The sequence below is a fragment of the Nerophis ophidion genome, linkage group LG07, assembly GCF_033978795.1.
Source record: "Nerophis ophidion isolate RoL-2023_Sa linkage group LG07, RoL_Noph_v1.0, whole genome shotgun sequence".
Classification (NCBI taxonomy): Eukaryota; Metazoa; Chordata; class Actinopteri; order Syngnathiformes; family Syngnathidae; genus Nerophis; species Nerophis ophidion.
Genome location: NC_084617.1, coordinates 39,817,675 through 39,840,721, shown reverse-complemented (window position 1 = coordinate 39,840,721; position 23,047 = coordinate 39,817,675). Strand labels below are relative to the sequence as shown.

At 40.1% G+C, this 23,047-nt stretch overlaps 1 protein-coding gene across 10 annotated transcripts in view; it reads right to left on the bottom strand.

Annotated features, from left to right (window-relative positions):
- The window catches only part of slc20a2 (solute carrier family 20 member 2), a 205,630-nt gene that overhangs the window by 12,280 nt on the left and 170,303 nt on the right, over positions 1-23,047 (bottom strand). For 7 of the 10 annotated variants that reach the window (XM_061906151.1, XM_061906150.1, XM_061906148.1 and 4 more), the window contains 2 exons: positions 21,387-22,026; positions 18,582-18,767 (listed from right to left, as the gene is read on the bottom strand). In XM_061906151.1, coding sequence (XP_061762135.1) covers positions 18,582-18,767; positions 21,387-22,026 — 826 coding nt within the window. Of the gene's footprint in view, positions 1-1,398; positions 1,484-3,493; positions 3,579-18,581; positions 18,768-21,386; positions 22,027-23,047 lie in introns of all 10 variants that reach the window. The other 3 variants (XR_009807494.1, XM_061906154.1, XM_061906153.1) reach the window with 3 other exon arrangements.

The window sequence follows — 23,047 nt, the reverse complement described above, 5'->3', positions numbered from 1 at the left end:
TGGACATGTTAGCATGAGGAATTAATGTCAATACCAGTTTTGAGGTGTGCAGTCTCCCTATCATACCATTTTCAAATGTCCAACTGTTCTTAAAGGGGTCATATTGTGCATTAAAAAACACCTTTCCTGTATTTGGGATCCTATTGTGTAAGTCTGAATGAATTTTATGCCTCGTTTTTGTGAGAATCCTGCGTGTGAGCGAGCGTTAAGGCACGTGTGTCATTTTAAAGAAATGTTCCTGTATGACATCCTGGCAATACAATTACATTTGTGTCCAAATATTGGGCATTTTTTAAAAGTTAATTTAAATCATACAAGGTAGTAATACTCTCAGATAAATATAAATACTAAATTGTGATTAATCATGTATAATGCACATTTTAAAATGTGATTAATCAAGATTAATCCAAATTTCAAAATGTGATTAATCTTCCATTTATCCGTTTGCTACGGCTCGTCCCTTTTCAGGGGGCTGGAGCCTATCCCAGCCGCGCTCTGGCGGGAGGCAGAGATCAATCCAAATTCAAAATTGTGATTATAAATGTATTATGCAAACTTAAAACTGTGATTAATCAAAATTAATCCAAATTTGAAACTTTGATTAATCATCTGTTTTTTACAGCGTGTCCCTTTTGGGGTGGCGAGGGAGCTAGGGCCTATCCCAGCTGCACTCGGGCGCACGGCAGGAATGAATACAAATTCAAAATTGTGATTATAAAAATAATTCAAATTTAAAACTGTGATTAATCAAGATTAATACACTTTTGAAATGGTGATCCATTCATCCATTTTCTACCGCTTGATCCTTTTGGTGTCGAGGGGGGGCTGAAACCTATCCCAGGTGCATTCGGGCCAAAGGCAACAATTAATGCCAATTCAAAATTGTGATTGATCATAAATATTCCAAATTTTAAAATGTAATTAATCATGATTAATCCAAACCTTGAATTGTGAATAATCATGATTAATCCCAATTCTAATTTGTGGTTAATCATGAATATTCCAAATTAAAAACTGTTTATTCATGATTAATCCAAACTAAACTAAAAATAAAATACAATTTAAATTTTAATTTTAATTTAAAAAAGATAGGCTTGAAGAAGGTCCGTAGACCACAAGTAAATATTCTAAACAGATAAGAAATCATAATATGACTCTTTTAAAGTTGCACAAATTGAAAAAGACTTCTTGCAATCAATATTAATTGGCAATCTGCATTGAAGAGCCAATTAAAGACATTTTTGGTCATCCATACTGTAATTTTTAGGAAAACTGCACACAAGCTCAAAGCCGCAACTGAGAAGTTGTGATTGGTGACTGACATCTACGCATGAAGCCATGACACCGAGCCCACTGGGCTCGTTTATGCAGGGCTTTCACTACCAGGGTCTGAGATACCTTGCAGTGGGTGGAGCTTATGGGGATGCCCACATTTGATGCAACAAGCACTGTTAGCGCACTCATTACTTCAATGCAAAATCCGCTGTGAAGACAGATGAGTAGAGAGAGAGAGAGAGAGAGAGAGAGAGAGAGAGAGAGAGAGGAGGGGGGGCAGAAAAAAGATGGAGAGAGAGGAGACGTAAAATAAAAGTGGAAAACAGGTTGTGACAGGTGGAGATGGTTAGGTATGGGGTGGGGGGGAAGGGGCTTCTGTTGCTGTTGGTGGGGAGGGTGGGTGTTGGCAGCCAAGTACAGGAAGGTGGCGGGCCCACACGCCAAACCATGCCAGTGCTGACCAGGAGAAATGGAAAAGAGGAATGAGACAGAATGAGACACCATGCGTATTTTTGGAAGGACAGGGGTCTGTCCTGCTTTACGGTCCTGGGCCGGATCCCACGTTCCAGGAGGAGGGAGGGGAGGTGGGGCGCACACACGGCAGGGCCAGCATCCGGCTGCACATTCAGTCTAAAATCCCCAATATAATTAGGTCCTCACAACTCTCAGTTTAGAAAATGCACCATCAAAGGGTTACCATTTTCTGCTTTTTATCTGTCTTTCTACAATAAAAGGACAAGTTGGGCACGAGCATTAGTGGGAACCGCAAGTTACATTCCGATTCTCCAGGACTTTTTTAAACGATTACTATTTACGATGGTGAGCCAACCGATCGGAGGCAATAGCAAACTGTGTATCTTCGTACAGCTGTGCTCTAAAGCGTGAGCGCGGGTAAGGTCTGACTACAGTCCTTTTTTTTTTTAAATCCAAGAAACCGCCACAATGTCCATTTCTTGAAAATGTCTTAATTTTTACTTTTTCTTCTCACTCCGTGTAAAGAATCAATGGCAAAACGACAAGATGGCGCAACCAAATGAGATAGTTGATACAGTCACTTGATTGGTTGTTAGCGTGTCACTCCCACTGATCAGTGATCACTTCTTGAACTGCTCCATTACCAGAGAGCGATTGCTGTTGTTCATGCAACCAACCTTGCTTCGCAACTTCCGGTTTCCATTTTTTTAATTGATATCAATTACGTGTCTATGACAATACATATTGATATCGTTTTATCGCCAAAACAACAATTTTGAACGATGCACAACTCTATTGTTTTGGTTTGACTTTATTTCTTAAGAGAAAAAGAACATGGTTTGAAGCTTTATTTTTATACACTTGTATGACTGTTGAGCTTGAACCTGGAACAGACTACCGTTATTTCCTGACTATAAAGCACACCGATATAAAAGTTTAAAACAAAAAAAATATTTTCCATATATTACCCGCGCCGGACTTTAAGCCGCATATATATACATTGTGATATTAGTTATCTACACAGACAGATTTTGTAAATGTTTATTTATATACCTTAATTGTTTCCACACGGTGTCTGTAACTTGGCAGTAAAACAGCTGATCGAACAAAACAGAAGTCATTGTCTGGGCCCACTAGCTGCGGAAGCTAGCTCTCTAGATCGTGAAACTGAAACAGTGCAAACAGAATGTCATTGTAATTTACTATTCCTAACGCAGACACTTGTAAATGTGTTAGCCTACTAGCATTAGCTAGTAGGCTAACACGTATGCTTTCTACTAGTAGAAACCCATACGGCATACGGCTACTAACGGTTGAAAGCTCAGTCTAATCAGTCGTGAGCGAACTTGTCCAAAAGATGGCGCCATAACACAAACAATAACACAACTATTGAGTGTGTTTGCCTATTTCTTTTCAAAACTATTTGCATTATTGCCAGCAAAGAAAATAAATACATAAAATAGTTGCACCGTTTTATAAGCCGCAGGGTTCAAACCGTGGGAAAAAGTAGTGGTTTATAGTCCAGAATTCATGGTATTTTAACTTTTATTTTGAAACTACAAATGGTAAAACACAAACTGAATGGTATGTAAACAATTTACTTCAGAGCCTAATGACTGGTGGCCTGGGAGAAGTGTGTACCCCCCCTCCCCCCCACTATAGGAGCCTGCTGAAGGAGGAAAAGGGGGTGAGCTGTTGAGGGGGGGGGGGGGGGGCAGCAAGGGGCCCTGCTTGGTGGTCATACCTTGCAGTGTGTGGTACTGACAGGGATTCCGATATTGGAAGCCAACACGACTGTGAGCGCGGACGCCAGTTCAATAGTGAATCCACTGTGGAGGGGGGAGGACAGAGGAGGAGGAGCAAAGAAACATTTTTTCATTGTCATGTCGGCAGGCCGGGGCGGAGAGGCGTGTTGTTGTAGGGGAAAGGGGGGGAAGGGGCACCGTCGGACCACATTCCGGCAACCGTGTTCAACACAGCAAGTCACGCAACACAAACATGCTGAAAAGGCGCACACAAGAATAGAAAACACGGTCAGCTCTGCCTTACTCACGCACGCTAACATGCTGCCCTCAGGTCTCACAGGTGGCGTTTCCACTGCGCACTACGTCAAACCTGAACAAATAAAAATTGTGTGGAGGCCCACTAGATTGCAAAATGCATGCGACTGACCATAATCCTTTGCATTTTAGCGGCTACATGAATCCGAATGGGCTTGAAAATAGATCGAACTTGTTATGTAAGGATCTTTGAATATTGTTGCCTCACAGCACCGTTGTACCAAAAGTCTCCAATTAACACTCAACAAGCCACTGTATCTATTAAAAAGCAAGCATACTCAAAGGCATTACCAGATGTGGCTGTGGGCAACCTCGTCAATTCCACAGGATGGCAGTAGCTGCATGTGAAGCGGGAGTGTTCAGCATCCAGTAGCTCTCTCTACCTCTGCATGCGCTCCTTAGGTGTTTCACTGGCTGTATTGTTTCAATGAACTCATTTACAGTATCAATGCTGGCTTAGTAGTTTGATTGGACTAAAATTATAACATTGTTTCTATTTTTTTGTGCACTTCGACCATGTAAACCAAAACATTTTTTTTCCACTTTAAATCATTACAGCTAAAACAATTACATAAAGTTAAAATGAGGTATACATTTTCAGAAATAATCAATTTTCACCCGCCTCAAAATAATACCTTGTCTTCTTTGCGGTTTAGGTAAATAAACACTTAATAATTAATATAATTAGAGATACTACTAAGTCAAATTTTACAGCTTTTACATATAAATTACTGAAGTTTTTGTTGCTGTATCATATTCATATGCGCGCGCACACACACACACACACACACACACACACATATATACATTAGGGTTGTAACGGTACACAAAAATTTTGGTTCGGTACGTACCTCGGTTTAGAGGTCACGGTTTGGTTAATTTTCGGTACAGTAAGAAAACAACAAAATATAAATGTTTTGGTTATTTATTTACCAAATTTGCAAAATCTTCCACCAAAAAATATTTTTCTTAGTGGAATACTTGATGTGAAATATTTGGAACCTTGAATAAATAATTCATAATAACATTGATTTTGATTCAATTTTATGTTTTGAGTAATGACAGTTTGAAAGAAAAAAAAACTGCTTTGTTTTATTAGTCAACATTGCAACTTTTTCTAAATTAGATTTAGCCTTTAGGCTTTTTTATTTCACTTTTGTTATGTTTTTGTTTATTTTAATAGTATTTTTAGAATGTGCCGTGGGCCTTTTAAACATTAGCTGTGGGCCGCAAATGGCCTCTGACGCACACTTTTGACACCCCTGCCATAGATAATAAAAAATAAAATCTGATAAATCTATGGATAAAAAGCAAAGCCTGGTGACGCATGCCCGTTTATCATAACTCTCTCGCGCTCTGTCTCTGCCCCTCCCTCACAAATGCTGCTACGTGCACAATTTGTTTTGTTTTTAACCTCTTCTTAACTCTGAACATACATTGAAAATACACGCAACCCTAACTCAAAATGCCGGACATTTGAGGCATTTAAAAAACTCCACCCGGACAGCCCTGCAAAAGAGGACATATCCGGTGAAAAGAGGAGGTATGGTCAGTCTATCGTAGCCCGGTCGCTACAAACACATATGCATATAAATATACATGTGTATATATATATATATATATATATATATATATATATATATATATATATATATATATATATATATATGTATATATGTCTTAATTTGATTATCCAGAGAATAGTGCTCGATACTGTGGTAGAGCGCAATATGTGTGTGTGGGAAAAATCACAAGACTACTTCATCTCCACAGAACTGTTTCATGAGGGGTTCCCTCAATCGTCAGGAGATTTTAATGGAAGCATTCACATACCATGGTTTATATAGGGCACAGAGTGGGTAGGTACAGGCAGGCGTAGGGACGTGGTTATTGGCTCATTTGTTAACTAGGAGGTGTTTCCGTCTGTGACGGCATGCTGATATAATTTCACTGCGCTTGTTGAGGGATGACAGGTCTGGGTGATATATAATAAACAGTTTCTCTTTTAAGCATAGGTTGCATCTTTTATTACCACTGTTGTAAGGTGTGCTGGATGGAAAAAAATGTAAAAAGAAAAAAAAGAAAAATATTTTGTTATATGTATCCAGTGATTATACTATAAAGTTATTTTCCAATTAACTTCACCAGTTTTAAAATTGTTTTTATTGAAAATCACTTAATTTTCACATTTGCCGTTCAAATACTGAGAAATACTTGCGGTGCGTCACAGCCAGCGGTGAGTCACAGCCAGCGGTGAGTCACAGCCAGCTGAGCCTCCTGTGGATTGTGCAATGACTCGGCTAACTGCTGTTTGCTGTGCAGTTAGACCGTATTGCTATATGATTTATATTATGCATTTCTATAGTTTAGTTAGCTGAGGTATATAATGTACAGTGTATTTTGTCAACAAATGTATGTGTGTAACATATTTCTTGTGTTGGGCAGTCATATAACGGCTCCGAAGACCCGCTATGTGAGGCACATGTTCTCCGGCATCCTTGTGGTAGAGTACGCTAGTGATCCCAGAGATCATTCTTGCACTATTCGGCTAGCCCTGGGGACATCTGAAGCCGGTATGTTTTAAAGTTGTCGTTTGCCTTCATATTGTAAAAACAACCGTCCAACATTTTTCAACTAATTGTAAACTTATAGGTGCCGACCATCAGGGCCGAGTTGCAACGAAAGAGTGTGTCGATGTTGAGATATTACGCCGAGTTGGTAAGTGAATTTGTTTGCTAATAGTAGCTACTAGCCGTACCCATGTATTTTCTATGGGCGGTTAGCATCGGGTTTTAATCCCGTTTCCTCCAATGTTTCTGATCCGATTGAATTTATATTTATGTTGAGTCTTTATTTTGGGTACTTAAATATGGTGACTGAGTATTGCGGCATTTTAAGGCCATCTGCATTTTTTATGCTACAGTAAAGACAATGAATGAACACGGCCGCTGGAGCGCGGTTACACCTGTCATAGTGACAACACTGTTACACCAGTCATAGTGACAACACTGTGTACTGTTGTGTTTTTTATGTTCTACATACAAGTGATTATTCAATATTTTTAATGTTAGCAGTATCATCGCTGAAAATGATAACAATAAGTGGAATTTTTTTTACAATACTATACTAGCTAAAGTCCCTGCTACATTAAGTCAAAGTACCAATGATTGTCACACACATACACTAGGTGTGGAGAAAGTTCTCCTCTGCATTTGACCCATCCCCTTGTTCACCCCCTGGGAGGTAAGGGGAGCAGTGAGCAGCAGCGGCCGGGAATCCTTTTTGGTGATTTAACCCCCAATTCCAACCCTTGATGCTGAGTGCCAAGCAGGGAAGAATGCTGGTATGAACTTTTAAACATAACCCGTTAACTGCAGCCAATCAAATGGTGAATAAGATACTCTATAGGGTTCATATGTTTATAAATCTGACTGTGATGAAGTCAGTGCCTCACCAGCCATGAACCTCACCGCACGTCACTGATCAGTTGACTTGTGAATGAGTTGTGTCCAAACGTTTGGCCTGTACTGTACACACATGCACGCACGCACGCACACACACACACATATATGTACATATATATATATATATATATATATATATATATATATATATATATATATATATGGGGCTTCACGGTGGCAGAGGGGTCAGTGCGTCTGCCTCACAATACAAAGTTCCAGCAGTCCTGGGTTGAAAATCCAGGCTCGGGATCTTTCTGTGTGGAGTTTGCATGTTCTCCCCGTGAATGCGTGGGTTCCCTCCGGGTACTCCGGCTTCCTCCCTCTTACAAAAGACATGCACCTGGGATAGGTTGATTGGCAACACTAAATTGGCCCTAGTGTGTGAATGTTGTCTGTCTATCTGTGTTGGCCCTGCAATGAGGTGGTGACTTGTCCAGGGTGTACCCTGCCTTCCGCCCGATTGTAGCTGAGATAGGCGCCAGCGCCCCCCGTGACCCCGAAAGGGAATAAGCGGTAGAAAAAAGAAGGATATATATATATATATGTAGCAGGTATATAACTTATATTGTACGCATTCCACCAAAAATCCCTCACGTTTTATTTGATTCCTCTATAATATCCATTGTCACTTTTATTTTGTCAGTTTTTTAGGAAATAGTTCGTTTTGGGAGAATTTGTCATTTTATTTTGAAATCCTACCTTCTTCCGGAAGTGACGTTGAGTCCTCACTCGTTGCTGAGACATGCGTGAGGAAGTAAGTGTTTCTCTCTGCTCTAGTGTTTTTAAAGTGTTTGGCTGTGAAACGAGATTATAATGGGCTCTTTTGTTGCTGATATGGTTATGTACACTTGTTCTACTCATAGTTTGAGTGTTTTAGCAAACTTTTTGCTGGTGTACTGCTAGGTAGCGTTTCTCGCTCACACACACACAGTGGCTGCGGCATTTCATTGAAGTTTTCCCTCCATTTTAGACTGGTTTGCTGCTGAGTCCTGTGTTAACGCTGCCGCACTGTTTCCTGTATATTTCATACAGGTATGTTTCTGTTGCTCCCAAAACTTTATTCTATTTTTCTGTACTGTTATATTTATTATTTATTTTCCTATTGTATAAATCATTTCACGGTGGTGTATTCATTTTCAGTGTATTTGTAAATGTGATGTATAGGTTTTGTGATAAATGTGAATGTTTCATATAACATTTTTGTTCATTTAAACTGACTCGTTGCTGAGACATGCGTGAGGAAACTGGTTTGCTGCTGAGTCCTGTGTTAACGCTGCCGCAATGTTTCCTGTATATTTCATACAGATAAAAATAAATACGCCACCTGTTTCGGCTAAAGGCAACCACAGAGTCCTCTTGTCTTCGAAGCAACTACACAACGCAGACTCGAACCGGCTACATATATACATATGTATATTAGGGGTGTAACCGTACATGTATTTGTATTGAACCGTTTCGGTACAGGGGTTTCGGTTGGGAGGTGTACCGAACGAGTTATCATACGGACATATTAAGTAGCGTGCCGCACGTTGTGTAAACAATGCACACCGAGGCACAACACACGGCATGCTAGCAGCGACCGGGCTACGATAGACTGACCATACCTCCTCTTTTCACCGGATATGTCCTCTTTTGCGGGGCTGTCCGGGTGGCGTTTCTTAAATGCCTCAGATGTCCGGCACTTTAAGTTCGGGTTGCGTGTATTTTCAATGTACATTCAGGGTTAAGAAGGGGTTAAAAACAAAACAAATTGTGCACGCATTAGCATTCGTGAGAGAGGGGCAGAGACAGAGAGAGCGAAAGAGTTATGATAAACACGCATGGGTCGCCAGGCTCTGCTTTTTACCCATAGATTTATCAGATTTTATTTTTATTATCTATAGCAGGGGTGTCAAAAGTGTGCCCCAGAAGCTATTTGCGGCCCACAGCTAATGTTTTAAAGGCCCACGGCACATTCTAAAAATAATATTAAAATAAACAAAAACATAAACTAAAGTGAAATAAAGTTTAAAGGCCAAATGTAATTTAGAAAAAATTGCAACGTTGACTAATAAACAAAGCTGTTTTTTTTCTTTGAAACTGTCATTGCTCAAAACATAATATTGAATCAAAATCAATGTTATTGTGAATTATTGTCCTATCCAAGGTTCTGATTACTTCACATCAAATATTCCACTAACAAAAATATTTTTGGTGGAAGATTTTGCAAAATAAATAACCCAAAAATTTATATTTTGTTGTTGTCTAACTGTACCGAAAATGAACCGAACCATGACCTCTGAACCGAGGTACGTACCGAACTAAAATTTTTGTGTACCGTTACACCCCTAATATATATATATATATATATATATATGTACATTTATATATATACATATATATATATATATATATACATATACACATATATATATATACATATATATATACACATACATATATATACATACATATACATACACATACATATATATACATACATATACATATATATACATATATATATATATATATATATACACACACACACACACACAACCATTTTAGCCTACTTACAGTACAGCTATCAACCTGCACAGCTGGTATAACTATTAGGAGTGTCCTGATGCAACTTTTTCAATTACTTACTTTTATTTTATATATATTTTCTGATGTCAATATTGGATCAGGACACCTTTGATAACTATAAAATAGAAATCATTCAAACTATAGAAAAATGCAACACAGCCCACTACTTTTTGTCGTGTAAAACTGTAAAAGTTTGGTTCTTCAGCTCCTCAGTTGCTGGCAGGCGGTGGGAGCAGTTGCTGCGAGAGAAGGATCTAAATGTTAACCAAACTGTTTATCAAGCTACAATGTGCATCTCCACTGTCCGCACAAACAAATGTGAAAGCCCAAAATAGACGCACAAGCACCAAGCACATTAACACACTGGCCTGCCCTCGCTCCCACACACACTTTGTCACAGCGAGGCATGGAAACAGACACAAGCAGGAGAAAAAGCTCCTCGAGAACACAGAACCAGAGCAAATTTGTCTTTGGGTGCTGGCAAGAGGGTAAGAGAGTGATGGAAACGAGGGAGATTAGCGAAGAAAGGAAGGAAGGAAGGAAGGAGGGTGTCAAAGAAAGAGGAGAAATGAAAAAAGGGGGTAAAATCATGAGACGGCAAGGCCGTGAGAATGAGCATGTGGGAAAGAAGAAGATTTAGAGGTGAGACATGAAGAAAACAGAAGAAGACAAAGAGATGAGGAAAAAAAAGAGGAAGTCATGAAGAATGGATAAACTACAAGGTTTAATGGAGAGGACATGCAGGAATGAAAGCACAAAAGGACAAGTAGGGTTCGCATCCTGCATCAGCCTTGCCAGCACACTGGCCAAACTACTTCCTAACTTGTAGCCTGTTTACTAAAGGTTTGTGTGTACTAAACACGCGCAGACCTGATAGCACATGCAAAGCTAACCTACTAAAATGTGTGCAAAGTGGAAATATATGCTGATCACAATAATGGGAGGAGAAAATGCAAACATTGCTATTTAGCACACGCAATGATGTGTTTTATCACCCCTCATCACCGCTTTGCTAGCACCATTTAGCGCTTTGTTTAGCACGTGTCAGAAGGACGTGCAAACTGACCGTTCTTCACACGACTGCAGGATCAGGCGAGAATCCGCCATCTTATGTGTGCGTCAACATTTTTGGACAGGAAAATCAAAACATTTGACTTATCGCCTATTCAGCAACATTCTTTTATAATTTTATAAATGTTAGAGGACTAGGGGCTAAACAATGAATTCAATTGATGTGTTTTTCAATGACGTTCATTTTTTTCACAAAACTTCTTGAAGTATGCATTTTTTTTAAGTGCAGCCTCTCTCCAAGTGCTGCTTGGCAATCACTCCAGCAGCACAGAGAGTGGACTCAGCCAAACTACCTTTAGTTAATGTTGCAATTGTCAATGCGAACAAACCACTATACTCAAAAATGCTCCAACCTTAGAAAAGTAAAGCTTGATGCAAATATACATTGGCTTTGCAATTGACATGCTACTGATTAGCAGTAGCGATTTTACATGGCGATTGCAACACCTCCAAATTTGTTATTGAAAACCACAACTAAGATGCACGTCACAATCAAACAGTTGGTGCGAATCAGTACAATGCTTACAGTATAACTACTTTTTTGGGTGCAACAAAAGACGTAACAGCAAAGACTGAACTGACTAACCAACACACTATAGACCCGGGGTCTGGAACCTTTTTGGCTGAGAGAGCCAAGAATCCAAATATTCTAAAATCTATTTCCGTAAGAGCCATATAAAAAAAAAAATTCAACATTGAACAACTACATTTCTTAAAAAATGCAAATAATTGCATTTTTAGTAACACCAACATTTCTAGAGTATAATAGGTCTCTTATCAATCATCAATCAATCAATGTTTACTTATATAGCCCTAAATCACTAGTGTCTCAAAGGGCTGCACAAACCACCACGACATCCTCGGTAGGCCCACATAAGGGCAAGGAAAACTCACACCCAGTGGGTCATTGGTGACAATAATGACCCAGTGGGACGTCGGTGACAATGATGACTATGAGAACCTTAGAGAGGAGGAAAGCAATGGATGTCGAGCGGATCTAACATGATACTGTGAAAGTTCAATCCACAATGGATACAACACAGTCGCGAGAGTCCAGTCCAAAGAGGATCTAAGACACAGCAGCGAGAGTCCCGTTCACAGCGGAGCCAGCAGGAAACCATCCCAAGCGTAGGCGGACCAGCAGCGCAGAGATGTCCCCAGCCGATACACAGGCAAGCAGTACATGGCCACCGGATCGGACCGGACCCCCTCCACACGGGAGAGTGGGACATAGAAGAAAAAGAAAAGAAACGGCAGATCAACTGGTCTAAAAAGGGAGTCTATTTAAAGACTTATAACATTGTTATTCTGAAGCTAACTGTGAAGGGGGCGTGGCCTGCGGGCCTGCAGCGAAGCAGGGTGTTGCCAGGATCGGCCTCGAAATCAGCGACAGATGCGTAGATGGCCCACCTTTGCCTTGTTATCTAATCACCTGTCGCTCTGTTATAAGCAGCAGCCAGGAGGAGAGACGGGGTTGGGGCTAGAGCCAGAGCGCGAGCGAGAACAAAAGAGGAAAATACAATTGCTAGGAAGCAACTGAGAGACTTATTGAAAAATAAAACAATATTGTAACCCTGAAACAGGTTCTCATGTCGGTGCTTGGTGGTCTGAAGAACCCCCAGGAGGACAATCCCCACACTAACCAATAATAAATACATAACTTCTTACCATTAACGAAACTTCTTGAACAGGTGCGGTAGAAAACGGATGGATGGATTCAAAATGCATGAGAATTTTTTATATTTTGAACGTTATTTTTAACACTGTGATTACAAGTGGAATTATTCATTACTTATCGTGTCACGCAATGTCAGCTCGGATTTATCCGAGAGCCAGATGCAGTCATCAAAAGAGCCACATCTGGCTCTAGAGCCATAGGTTCCCTACCCCTGCTATAGACTATACACTATGGCCAACAAATGTATCTTGGACTTGCAACTGTAATTGCAACTACATTTCATATCTGCAAATGAGAGTCCGAAATCAAACAAGATACAACAACTGGACAGCAGTTAGTATAATCAGTTCATTTTTAAATGTTTAAATAAAAAAAAAAAATTTTTTTTTTTAATTAAAAACAAAAGTACCAAAAATTGGTACCATTGAGTACTGGCAGTGATGTAGCAAAGCTAGAGTAGCTTAGCATAGCGATTCCTGGAGCTTAGCCATTTCAAGACCCATGTAGCAAGGTAGCTTGCATCAAAGCTACGAGCTACAAACAGAGAAAACGGACTGTGAATCCAGGCCAAAAAATCTAAAGACAAAATAAAATAACCCGAATGAACGATTGAACAAAGGCCAAAACCTAAGTTTTTAGTTGTTTACTCTAAACCAAAATCATAATTGCTCTCTTCATCTAAGACGTCAAACACAAAATTAGGAACACACATTAAGGTGAGTTGAGTTCATGCAGTTTTACTGCAGATCACCAATCCCAACCTTTCCCAAACAACACATAAGTCATTGTTTTTCTTTGGTAAGAAATATATGCTGTTTTTTTACAGTAGGGTGCAGGGACCCCTAAAGCTACTGTTGCCATGTAGCTTGTAGTGTACCCTCCTACATTTATCTGGGGATAGCTTCCCCTGTAGCTTAGATAGATTTAATTGAGAGTAACTTGTAGGTTAGCTTACTACTTTTTCCAAGTAGCTTGCTCATCACTGATTCAGATCATTTCAAACTTACCCTTAATAAAATATATCTTCAATACTAGCACGGACTTTAAAATATAGCACTTGATTATTAGCTCTTTCTCAACTTGTTAACAAGATCTTTATATCAACTTAAAAATGCAGAGAAATTATTTAAAAATTGTTTTTAATTGAAGAATAATGATTCCAACATGAAGGGGAGTGCATCAGAAGTTGAGGCTCCAAGTTAAACTTAAAGCCCGATGGTTCTTGCGAAAGCATTTTTTTTTTCTTCTGCTGCAGCTGTCATATATACTGTAATATTGTTCATGGTAATTGGAATTTGTTATATATTGTATATTTTATATAAATATATAATATATAATAATATAACATATCAGTATTTATTATATACTGTATATATAATATGTGAAGATTACATATATGTTATATTTTATATTGCTACTATGGTACATTTTGTGTACGTTAAACCTTTTGTTTTTGCCGTCTTTTTGTGCCCTTGTGCATTATCCATTTCATCCTAATCCTTTCCATCCTCTGTAACTGAGCTACTGTGTGGAACAATTTCCCTTGTCGATCAATAAAATGTGTCTAAGTGTAAACAATCTACAACAGCAGAAAACAAGTAAAATAGGAAAAAGTAGGCGTGTTAATGCGCTAACTTCACAAATCGGAACCCACTATTCCCATATTTAAATCAATGCTTCTTCGTTCAAAATGTTTTTCTCTTCCTGGTTAAATTTGCCAGCAAAGCAGCAATGGCAGAGACTAGTACCCATAGGAACATATGGTCAAGGATGCACACAGACTGCAGTTTAGATCTCAGGACAAAGTGAGCCCTTGGGCTTTATGTGTTGCAGTCTTCTGATTTATTCATGATTATTATGTAACACGTGGGAAGGCCAGCAAAACAACAACAGGAACATTGCTCTTTCTCTGCGTGAAAGCCTAACGCGCCATTTCTAACTTGGTGCAGAATCATTAAGCATCACTTTGAAATGTGCGTAGTCTCCTTATAGGGGAAAGGGATTCAGGTGATTTTTTTTTTTTTTTTACAACTTATGTAAAATGATTTTAAAATATAGCCTAGCAATTAATTTTCAACTGACTTTGAATTGAACTGAATAGTCTTTGATGAGGAAGTACAGTGGAACCTCGATTCACAAACCCCTTGATTTGCAAACCTTTTGATTTTGATCGAGACCAATAGGCCTCTGTGTGCAAACACTTCAGTCATTCAAGTTTTGTCTATTTTACAAACTAAATACGAGTCCCAAAAAGACAACAGACCAGTGTGGCGTTAGAAAATAATAATTCGCAAGGAATACATTAATGGCGCTCACAAGTATGGAAGAATCAACGAAGCAGGCTTTGTTCCCTCCCCCCCGATCCCTACCTTCGTTCGGTTCTGTCTGCTTCTTAATCGTCAGCTACTCCTTCGCTGATGTTGAGAATGTAAGTGGATTTAACTTGTTAAAATGTGTATTTTTGTAACAATATGGTCGTGTGTGATGTCTGATTGTTTGTGAGAGCACCAAAGGGACATTTGCGTGCTCGCGCATGTTAGCAGAACAGTACATCCAGAGGACAGTACGGCTTGTTAATAAAGAGAAGGTTGATCCATCACCTCTTTGTTTGATAAAGAGTACTGTATAGCACTTTATATTGTGTTCAACGTGTACAAACCTTCACTTAAATATGGACTTTTATTCATATTTACATTGTTTCTTGTGGAAAAAATTGTTTCAATTAGGGTTGTATGGTATACAACTACTGTATGGAACAATTTCCCTTTTGGGTCATTAAAGTTTGTCTAAGTCTAAGTCTTAGTATTGCGGTAATAATGAATGAAAAGCAGTACTATACTCTGTTTGAAAATTACTGGTTCCCAAGTTTTTTTTTTTAACGAGCATGACGGCACGTCATCGTCACGTTGCTGGTTTTACGAGCAGACAATCACGGAGTACTTACAAGTAGACACAGTGTGTAGACAGAAAAGGGAGAACGGACACATTTTGGCTTAAAAACTAAAGATAAATAACACTGAAACACCCTCAGGAAGAGGTGCTGTAAGACATGGCTAGCAAGCTAGCAGATAACATCCATTCGCAGTCGGCAGTGTTTTAGCTAATCCTCGACTCCATGGCGACAAATAAAGTAAGTTTCTTACAAGTATCGGTATCAATGCAGGACGAGGAATAACTAAACATGCTTCACTACAGTCCCTAGGAGTATACATACCGGCATCAACACTAACAAAAGCTAGTAATCCTGAATGTAAACAAATACCATGGGTGGCTCTACACCTGACATTCACTGAAACGATACCAAGTACAATAGCGTATTTAGTCAATACTAGTATGATTACATTGATATTTCTTACTGTCACCAAATCTTTTTTCCTTTTTTAAAAACTTCTATTATGTTTATAAAGTCAGTAAATACGTCCTTGGATACATGAGGACTTTAAATATGACTAACGTTTGATCCTGTAACTACTTTGTGATACTTAAATTTGTAGTATCATCCAAAGCTAATCTAAAGTATCCAAACAACAGAAGAATAAGTGATTATTACATTTTAACAGAAGTGTAGATAGAACATGTTGAAACATAAAATAAGCAGATATTAACAGTTAATGAAATAGTGGATTAATAATCTATTCTTACAGTGTGTCCTTTATAATTTTGACAAATTAATAGAATGACAAATGACACAATATGTTACTGCATATGTCAGCAGACTAATTAGGAGCCTTTGTTAGTTTACTTACTAATAAAAGACAAGTTGTCTAGTGTGTTCACTATTTTATTTAAGGACAAAATTGTTGTCCGATTGCAATAACAAACATATGTTTAATGTCCCTACGATTTTTTGTTAGAATAAAGCCAATAATGCCATTTTTTGAGGTCCCGTTTATTTAGAAAAGTATCGAAATACATTTTGGTACCGGTACCTACATATTGGTATCGGGACAAACCTAGTTACAATATACAAACTTTAAGATTTTTACGAACCCTGTTCAGGGCTGCAACGATTTGTCGGTTTGGTCAACGTCACTTGCCCTTAGTTGGCGATGAAGTAAACATGCCAACAAAGGAAACAAGACTTTTAAGGGAAAAAATGCTCTTCAATCCAAAATCCAGGAATATTTTGACTAAAACTCAGACAACACGGTGTTCTGTAAACTTTGCAAACTAGAAAATGGCTTTTCACAGTGACACCACTGCAGCGATTGAGCACGACAGCGGAGGAAGACGCAAGACAGCTCCGTAAGTTTTATTTTTACATGTTCTACGCCTGTATCATCACCACCAGGCACCGGTAACATTACGCATTGTTGGCTTTTTTCCTATTGTATAACGCTCACTTTTCCGTCTGCCAGCAACATTGAAAAAATTAATAAAATGGGTTAGATATTACCGTTGCAGGATATTTCATTACACTCAAGAAATGATTTGAATTAGTTCCATCCTATGTTCCATCCTACTTTTTTGGGGAATTAAAAAAATAGATTAATCAAATCATCGATAGATTACTGTATTTTCGGCACTTAAAATCCTTTAATTTCTGGACAGTGCGCTTTATAACCCGGTGCGCCTGATGTACGGAATAATTTTGGTTGTACTTACCGACCTTGAAGCTATTTTATTTGGTAAACGGTGACATGATAAGTGTGACCAGTAGATATGTGTGATGTAACACCAAAATTGTAAATGTTCCATTGAAAATATAGAACATTACACACGGCACTCAAATATCAATCAAAATATTTTAGTACGACTTTGGTAAGCTATTGCTTGAAGGATTGTCCTGTGCTTCAACATACAAGTATTATTATGGTGTCTGTATAAGGTAAGACATTATCTGTCATTTTGTTTTGCAATATTATGCAAAATCAACTCTTCTTACCTTCTGGTACCTGCTGATCTGTATTTGGGATCTGCATAAGTCCTGAAAATTTGAACCGTCCGTGTTGACGCCGTAGTCGATAAGCTTCTTCTTTTTCTTGATTTTCTTGTTATGGGACATTCATCCTCCGCTGTTGTCATTTGTAATATAAAGTAGTGTGAAATTCCTACTTATACCTGTCAGAGAACTTGCCATGAAAGTGCTAAAACATACCGGTCTAGTGAGTTTACATAATTTACCCAAGGAACTTTACTTATTAGAGAGTTCCGGTCGGACGGGGTTTCACGTTGTTGTTGCACTAGTGAGCCACAGATGAGGAAATGCCATCCATCCATCCATTTTCTACCGCTTATTCCCTTTCGGGGTCGCGGGGGGCGCTGGCGCCTATCTCAGCTACAATCGGGCGGAAGGCGGGGTACACCCTGGACAAGTCGCTACCTCATTGCAGGGCCAACACAGATAGACAGACAACATTCACACTCACATTCACACACTAGGGCCAATTTAGTGTTGCCAATCAACCTATCCCCAGATGAGGAAATGCTGCTCCGTTATTGATTTAAGTAAAGTCTGAATGTCATTAAAACAGTTAGCTCCACCTTTTGCACTTCTTCCACTCCCGTCCTTGCACGCTACACCGCTACAACAAAGATGACCAAGAAAAGACACTGCCAAAGATGAGCCACGTAAAAAAGACCTCCCACAAAATGGCGCATCCTCAAGCGACTGTCAAAAAGCGACTTGAAGATGATCTGTAAAACATAATCTACCGGTATGCAACATTTTAACTAAAGAACTACCATTATATGTTATGTAGACCACAAGGAAGTGTTTTACATTTTGAAAAAAAGACTCCTTTTTGTTTTGTTTTCTGTGATAACACCCGAAAAGTCCAAAAATAGGTCGTTGAGGCGACAATGAATCTAATTAACTTTTTACCTAAAGAAGTTCTGATTTGACTTTTGTGTCTAAATACCTACTGTCCAAGGTTTACCGGATACAATTGGACATTTCCAAGCTTTATGGGAATACCAGGCACAATCCAACCAACCACACACACCCACACACACGAGCTGGCCAACCTCACCATCTGTGTCCTCTCTCACCTTGAGGGGGTTATGGGAGTCAAGTCCTTCCCCATGGTCTGGATGACCCGGCGACCCCACACCCACAAGCCCGCGCAGATGCCTATGCCGCCATAAAACAGCAGCCAGATGGGAGTTGCGGCGTCCTGCATCACACCTCCCTGGTCGTAAATCATCCACAGCGCCACCAGAGGTCCGATGGCATTACTGCAGACAAGATTTACACCAAAAAGTTCACAAAACTGGGGAAGAGGCTGTGATTCATTGGGGCCCTGAAGTGGAACATTGATTTACGAAACCCTCGATTTGAGAACTTTTCGGTTCACTAACTTTTAGATTGAGCCAAATAGGCTTCTGTGTGGGAACCATCATTAATTTTGTGTCCCGCTGGCAGACATTTTGTGCTCGCTTGTATTGAAGAGATTGAGAAAGCAGGCTTGTACCACAGCGAGTTTTTAATTGTGATGAGATCGGACTTCTCTGGAAAAACACGCCAAAGCCGCCTTATATCTACTACTTCTTGTCCAGCAGCGCCTTGTCCACACACAAAAAACGCTCTGCTTTTCTGTCTCCTCTTGTGAGTTGCTCCTTTGCCGAAGTTAATTTACTTTAAGTGGATTTAACTTTTTAAATTGTTTAGTATCATAGCTATATGTTTTTTAAAATTAAGGTTTTTGTGATTTCTGATTGTTTGTGAGGGCACCAAGAGCCCTCTGTGTGTGTGCGTGTTCGCAGAGCAGCACATACAGAAGACAGTAGACATTGTTTGTTAGGCTTGTTAACAAAACGACAGTTGATCCATAATTCCCTTGTTATGTTTGATTAAGATACTGTACTGTATAGCACTTTATATCAGGGTTTCTTAACCATTGTTGGGCCGCGGGTGCCCCCGAGAGGGCCACCAAGTCAAATCTGTTTATCAGCTGTGGTGCGTATGGGCCGCAGCGTTATTCAGTTGTAATACACTTTTGCACCACTTATGGCAGTAATAATTGGATAAAACAAAAGAAAGACATCTGGAGCACAAGAGGAGAGAACTTTTTAAGTGCAAAAATTATGACTAAAGTACTGAAGCTGTCTTTTCTTTTGCACTTGAAATTTATTGTAAATAAAATATTCATTATCACTTATTTACATAATTGTACATAAATAAATGTTTCATGTATGTATGTATTTGTCTAATCTGCCTGACCAGAGCCTAAAGTTAATTTGTTAAATAAACAATGATCGTTGTGATTAACACATGATTAAAAAACAAACGTAAAATTAATAATTTAGTGTGAATACTGAGTGAATCCTGCGCCCTTCAGTAGTAGAAAAGTTGGGCCTCGAGGTAAAAAAGGTTAAAGGGGAACATTATCACCAGACCTATGTAAGCGTCAATATATACCTTGATGTTGCAGAAAAAAGACCATATGTTTTTTTAACCGATTTACGAACTCTAAAAGGGTGGATTTGGCGATTGAAACGCCTTTCAATTGTTCGCTGTCGGAGCAATGACCTTTCACCCGTGACGTCACAACAGGAAGAATTCCGCCATTTTCTCAAACCCATTACACACACCAAGTCCAATCAGCTCTGTTATTTTCCGTTTTCTTGACTGTTTTCCGTACCTTGGAGACATTATGCCTTGTCGGTGTGTTGTCGGTGGGTGTAACAACACGAACAGGGACGGAATCAAGTTGACTTACGTGGAGTGTGCTAATCAGACATATCAATGGTCACGACATGCTAATCGATGCTAACATGCGATTTAGGCTAGCTGTATATACATATTGCATCTTTATGCCTCATTTGTAGCTATATTTGCATCCAGCCTTTCCCTCCACCCACATTTAATGCCAAACAAACACATACCAATCGACGGATTCAAGTTGCACCGCACCAGTGGTCAAAAGATACGAAAGTCCCTCGCACACTTTACTGACGATAGCGATGCTACGACAGAGATGGCACGGAGATGTGTGGATATTTCCAACAATAAAGTCAACGAAATCACAAAGGTGAGTTTTGTTGATGTTATTGACTTATGTGCTAATCAGACATATTTGCTCACGGCATGACTGCCAGCTAATCGATGCTAACATGCTATTTAGGCTACCTGTATGTACAGATTGCATCATTATGCCTCATTTTTAGCTATATTTGCATCCAGCCTTTCCCTCCACCCACATTTAATGCCAAATACATACCAATCGTTGGCTAGAAGGCGATCGCCAAATTCGTCCTTGCTTCCTCCTGTTCCACTGTCTGTCGTGATATGGCTCAATAGCTTCAGTTTCTTCTTCAATTTCGTTTTCGCTATATGCCTCCACACTCCAACCATCCGTTTCAACACATGCGTAATCTGTTGAATCGCTTGCGCCGCTGAAATCCGAGTCTGAATCCACACTACTATGCTATACCTTTCTGTGCTATTGCCATCTTTGTGTGTGGTGATGTCACGCTGTGGCGTCACAGGAAAATGGACGGGTGTATATAACGATGGTTAAAATCAGGCCCTTAAAGCCGTTTTTCGGGATGTTGCGTGATGGGTAAAATTTTGAAAAAAACTTTGAAAAATAAAATAAGCCAATGGGAACTGATTTTCATTGGTTTTAACCCTTCTGAAATTGTGATAATGTTCCCCTTTAAGAACCCCTGCTTTATATTGTGTTCAAAGTTTACAAACTTCCACTAAAAGAGAGACTTTTTTCAAAACTGGAACCCATTATTCATATTTTTTTTAAATTTGCTTCACTATTAGAACTTTTCGATTTATGAACCCAGTTCAAAAACCAATTAAGTTCGTAAATCGAGGTTCCGCTGTGTATGCGATATCAGCACCTGACATCGTTGCCTCCGTGAGCGAAGGAGCCGAAACAGGCAGTGAGAATCTGCAAGAAGTGGAAAAGCTGGAAGACCTCAGGCTTGTCTTTCTCCTCGTGGTCCTCCTCAGCCAAGTCATCTAGGGGCTCGGGGGCGGGGCCCCCTTCTTCCTCCACCCCCTCCAGCTCGGTGGCCAGCTTCATCTCCACACCGCCTTCCTCTGCCTCAATCTCCGCCTCAGCAACGGCGTTGCAGTAGGACGAGTAGCTGTCGTAACGCACCCGCTTCTTGGAGTAGGACACGCTGTTGCTGCGGATGCCGCCGCCTTCACCCACCAGCTTTTCGCTGTCGTCTCGCGACTCGGTGCGCATGAGCGGTTGCACGGGCATGCCGCAGATGGCCGCCGTGTAACAGGTGTAGCTGTTGTTGCGGCGCAGCAGGCGGTAGTTGTTGTCGGGCTGGCCCGCGCTGGCGCCCGGCCGCTCGTTGTCGTCCATGCGGCCCAGGTGGATCTTGTGCAGCAGGTCTTTATACAGACCCGAGTCCTTGTGTACGGTGTGGTACACCTGGCCGTCGCTGCGCATGTGGCCGTCGAAGGTGAAGCTGCCGTTGGAGACTGGCGACTTGAGGCAGCCGTTGGTCATCGAGTGGGTGCGACCTATGGGAGAAAGTTCAAAGGAAAATTCAAAGTGATTCCATTATTCCAATGTGCTGTCATGCCCATTAAAAAAATAAATACATTGGAGACTGGTACTTTTCAAACAGAGTATAGTACCGTATTTGATTAATTAGTACTGCGGTACTATACTAGTACCGGTATACAGTACACCCCTACTCAGTCTGCACCCCCTCTCCAAGGCCCAGGCTAAGACCGATTTTTTGTATATATTTTTATTTTTATTTCATTTTAATCTTCTATTCCCCCCCCCTTGTTTACCTGTATCTCATCTTTTTTTGTAAGGGGCGCTGGAAGCCGGCAGACCCGTCAGCGATCCTGTTCTGTCTCCCTGTAATGTTTGTCTGATCTTGAATGGGATTGTGCTGAAAATTGTAATTTTCCTGAAGGAACTCTCCTGACGGAATGAATAAAGTACTATCTAATCTAATCTAATCTACTCTACACTACAAAATAATAAAAGTAGGCACTCTGATTTTTTTTGCCAATATCGTATCGGATCGTTATCAGTTTTGGCCAATTCAGGGCCAAAAACGTGAAAAAATTTAGTGAAAACGGTATATCAGGCCACCCCTTTAGACAGGGGAGACAAAGACACCCTGTGCGCGGCCTCCCCCACGAGTAGCTTACCGGTTCAAAAAGCCTACAAAAGCGAAACTAATGTCTTTACCACGTCTGCAGACCGCAAAAAGCCTAGTTGGTTTAGCTCTACTGAAGCTCAACGTTGAAGGCCTTACCACCACTAAACTCAACATTATCGAACAGATCGCCACTAAAAACAAGGCGACTATAGTTCTACTGCAGGAGACTCACATTGAAAACAAGAACTTTCTGAAGCTCCCTGGGTACACCCTGGCTGGTCACACCGCCGACAAACATCACGGCATAGCTTCATTTGTTCGTAACGACATGGCTTGGTCAGCCATAGCACAGTCCGCAAACAATGCAGAGGTGGAATGGATTACAACTAAATTGCAAGACACCGCCATTGTCAACATCTGCA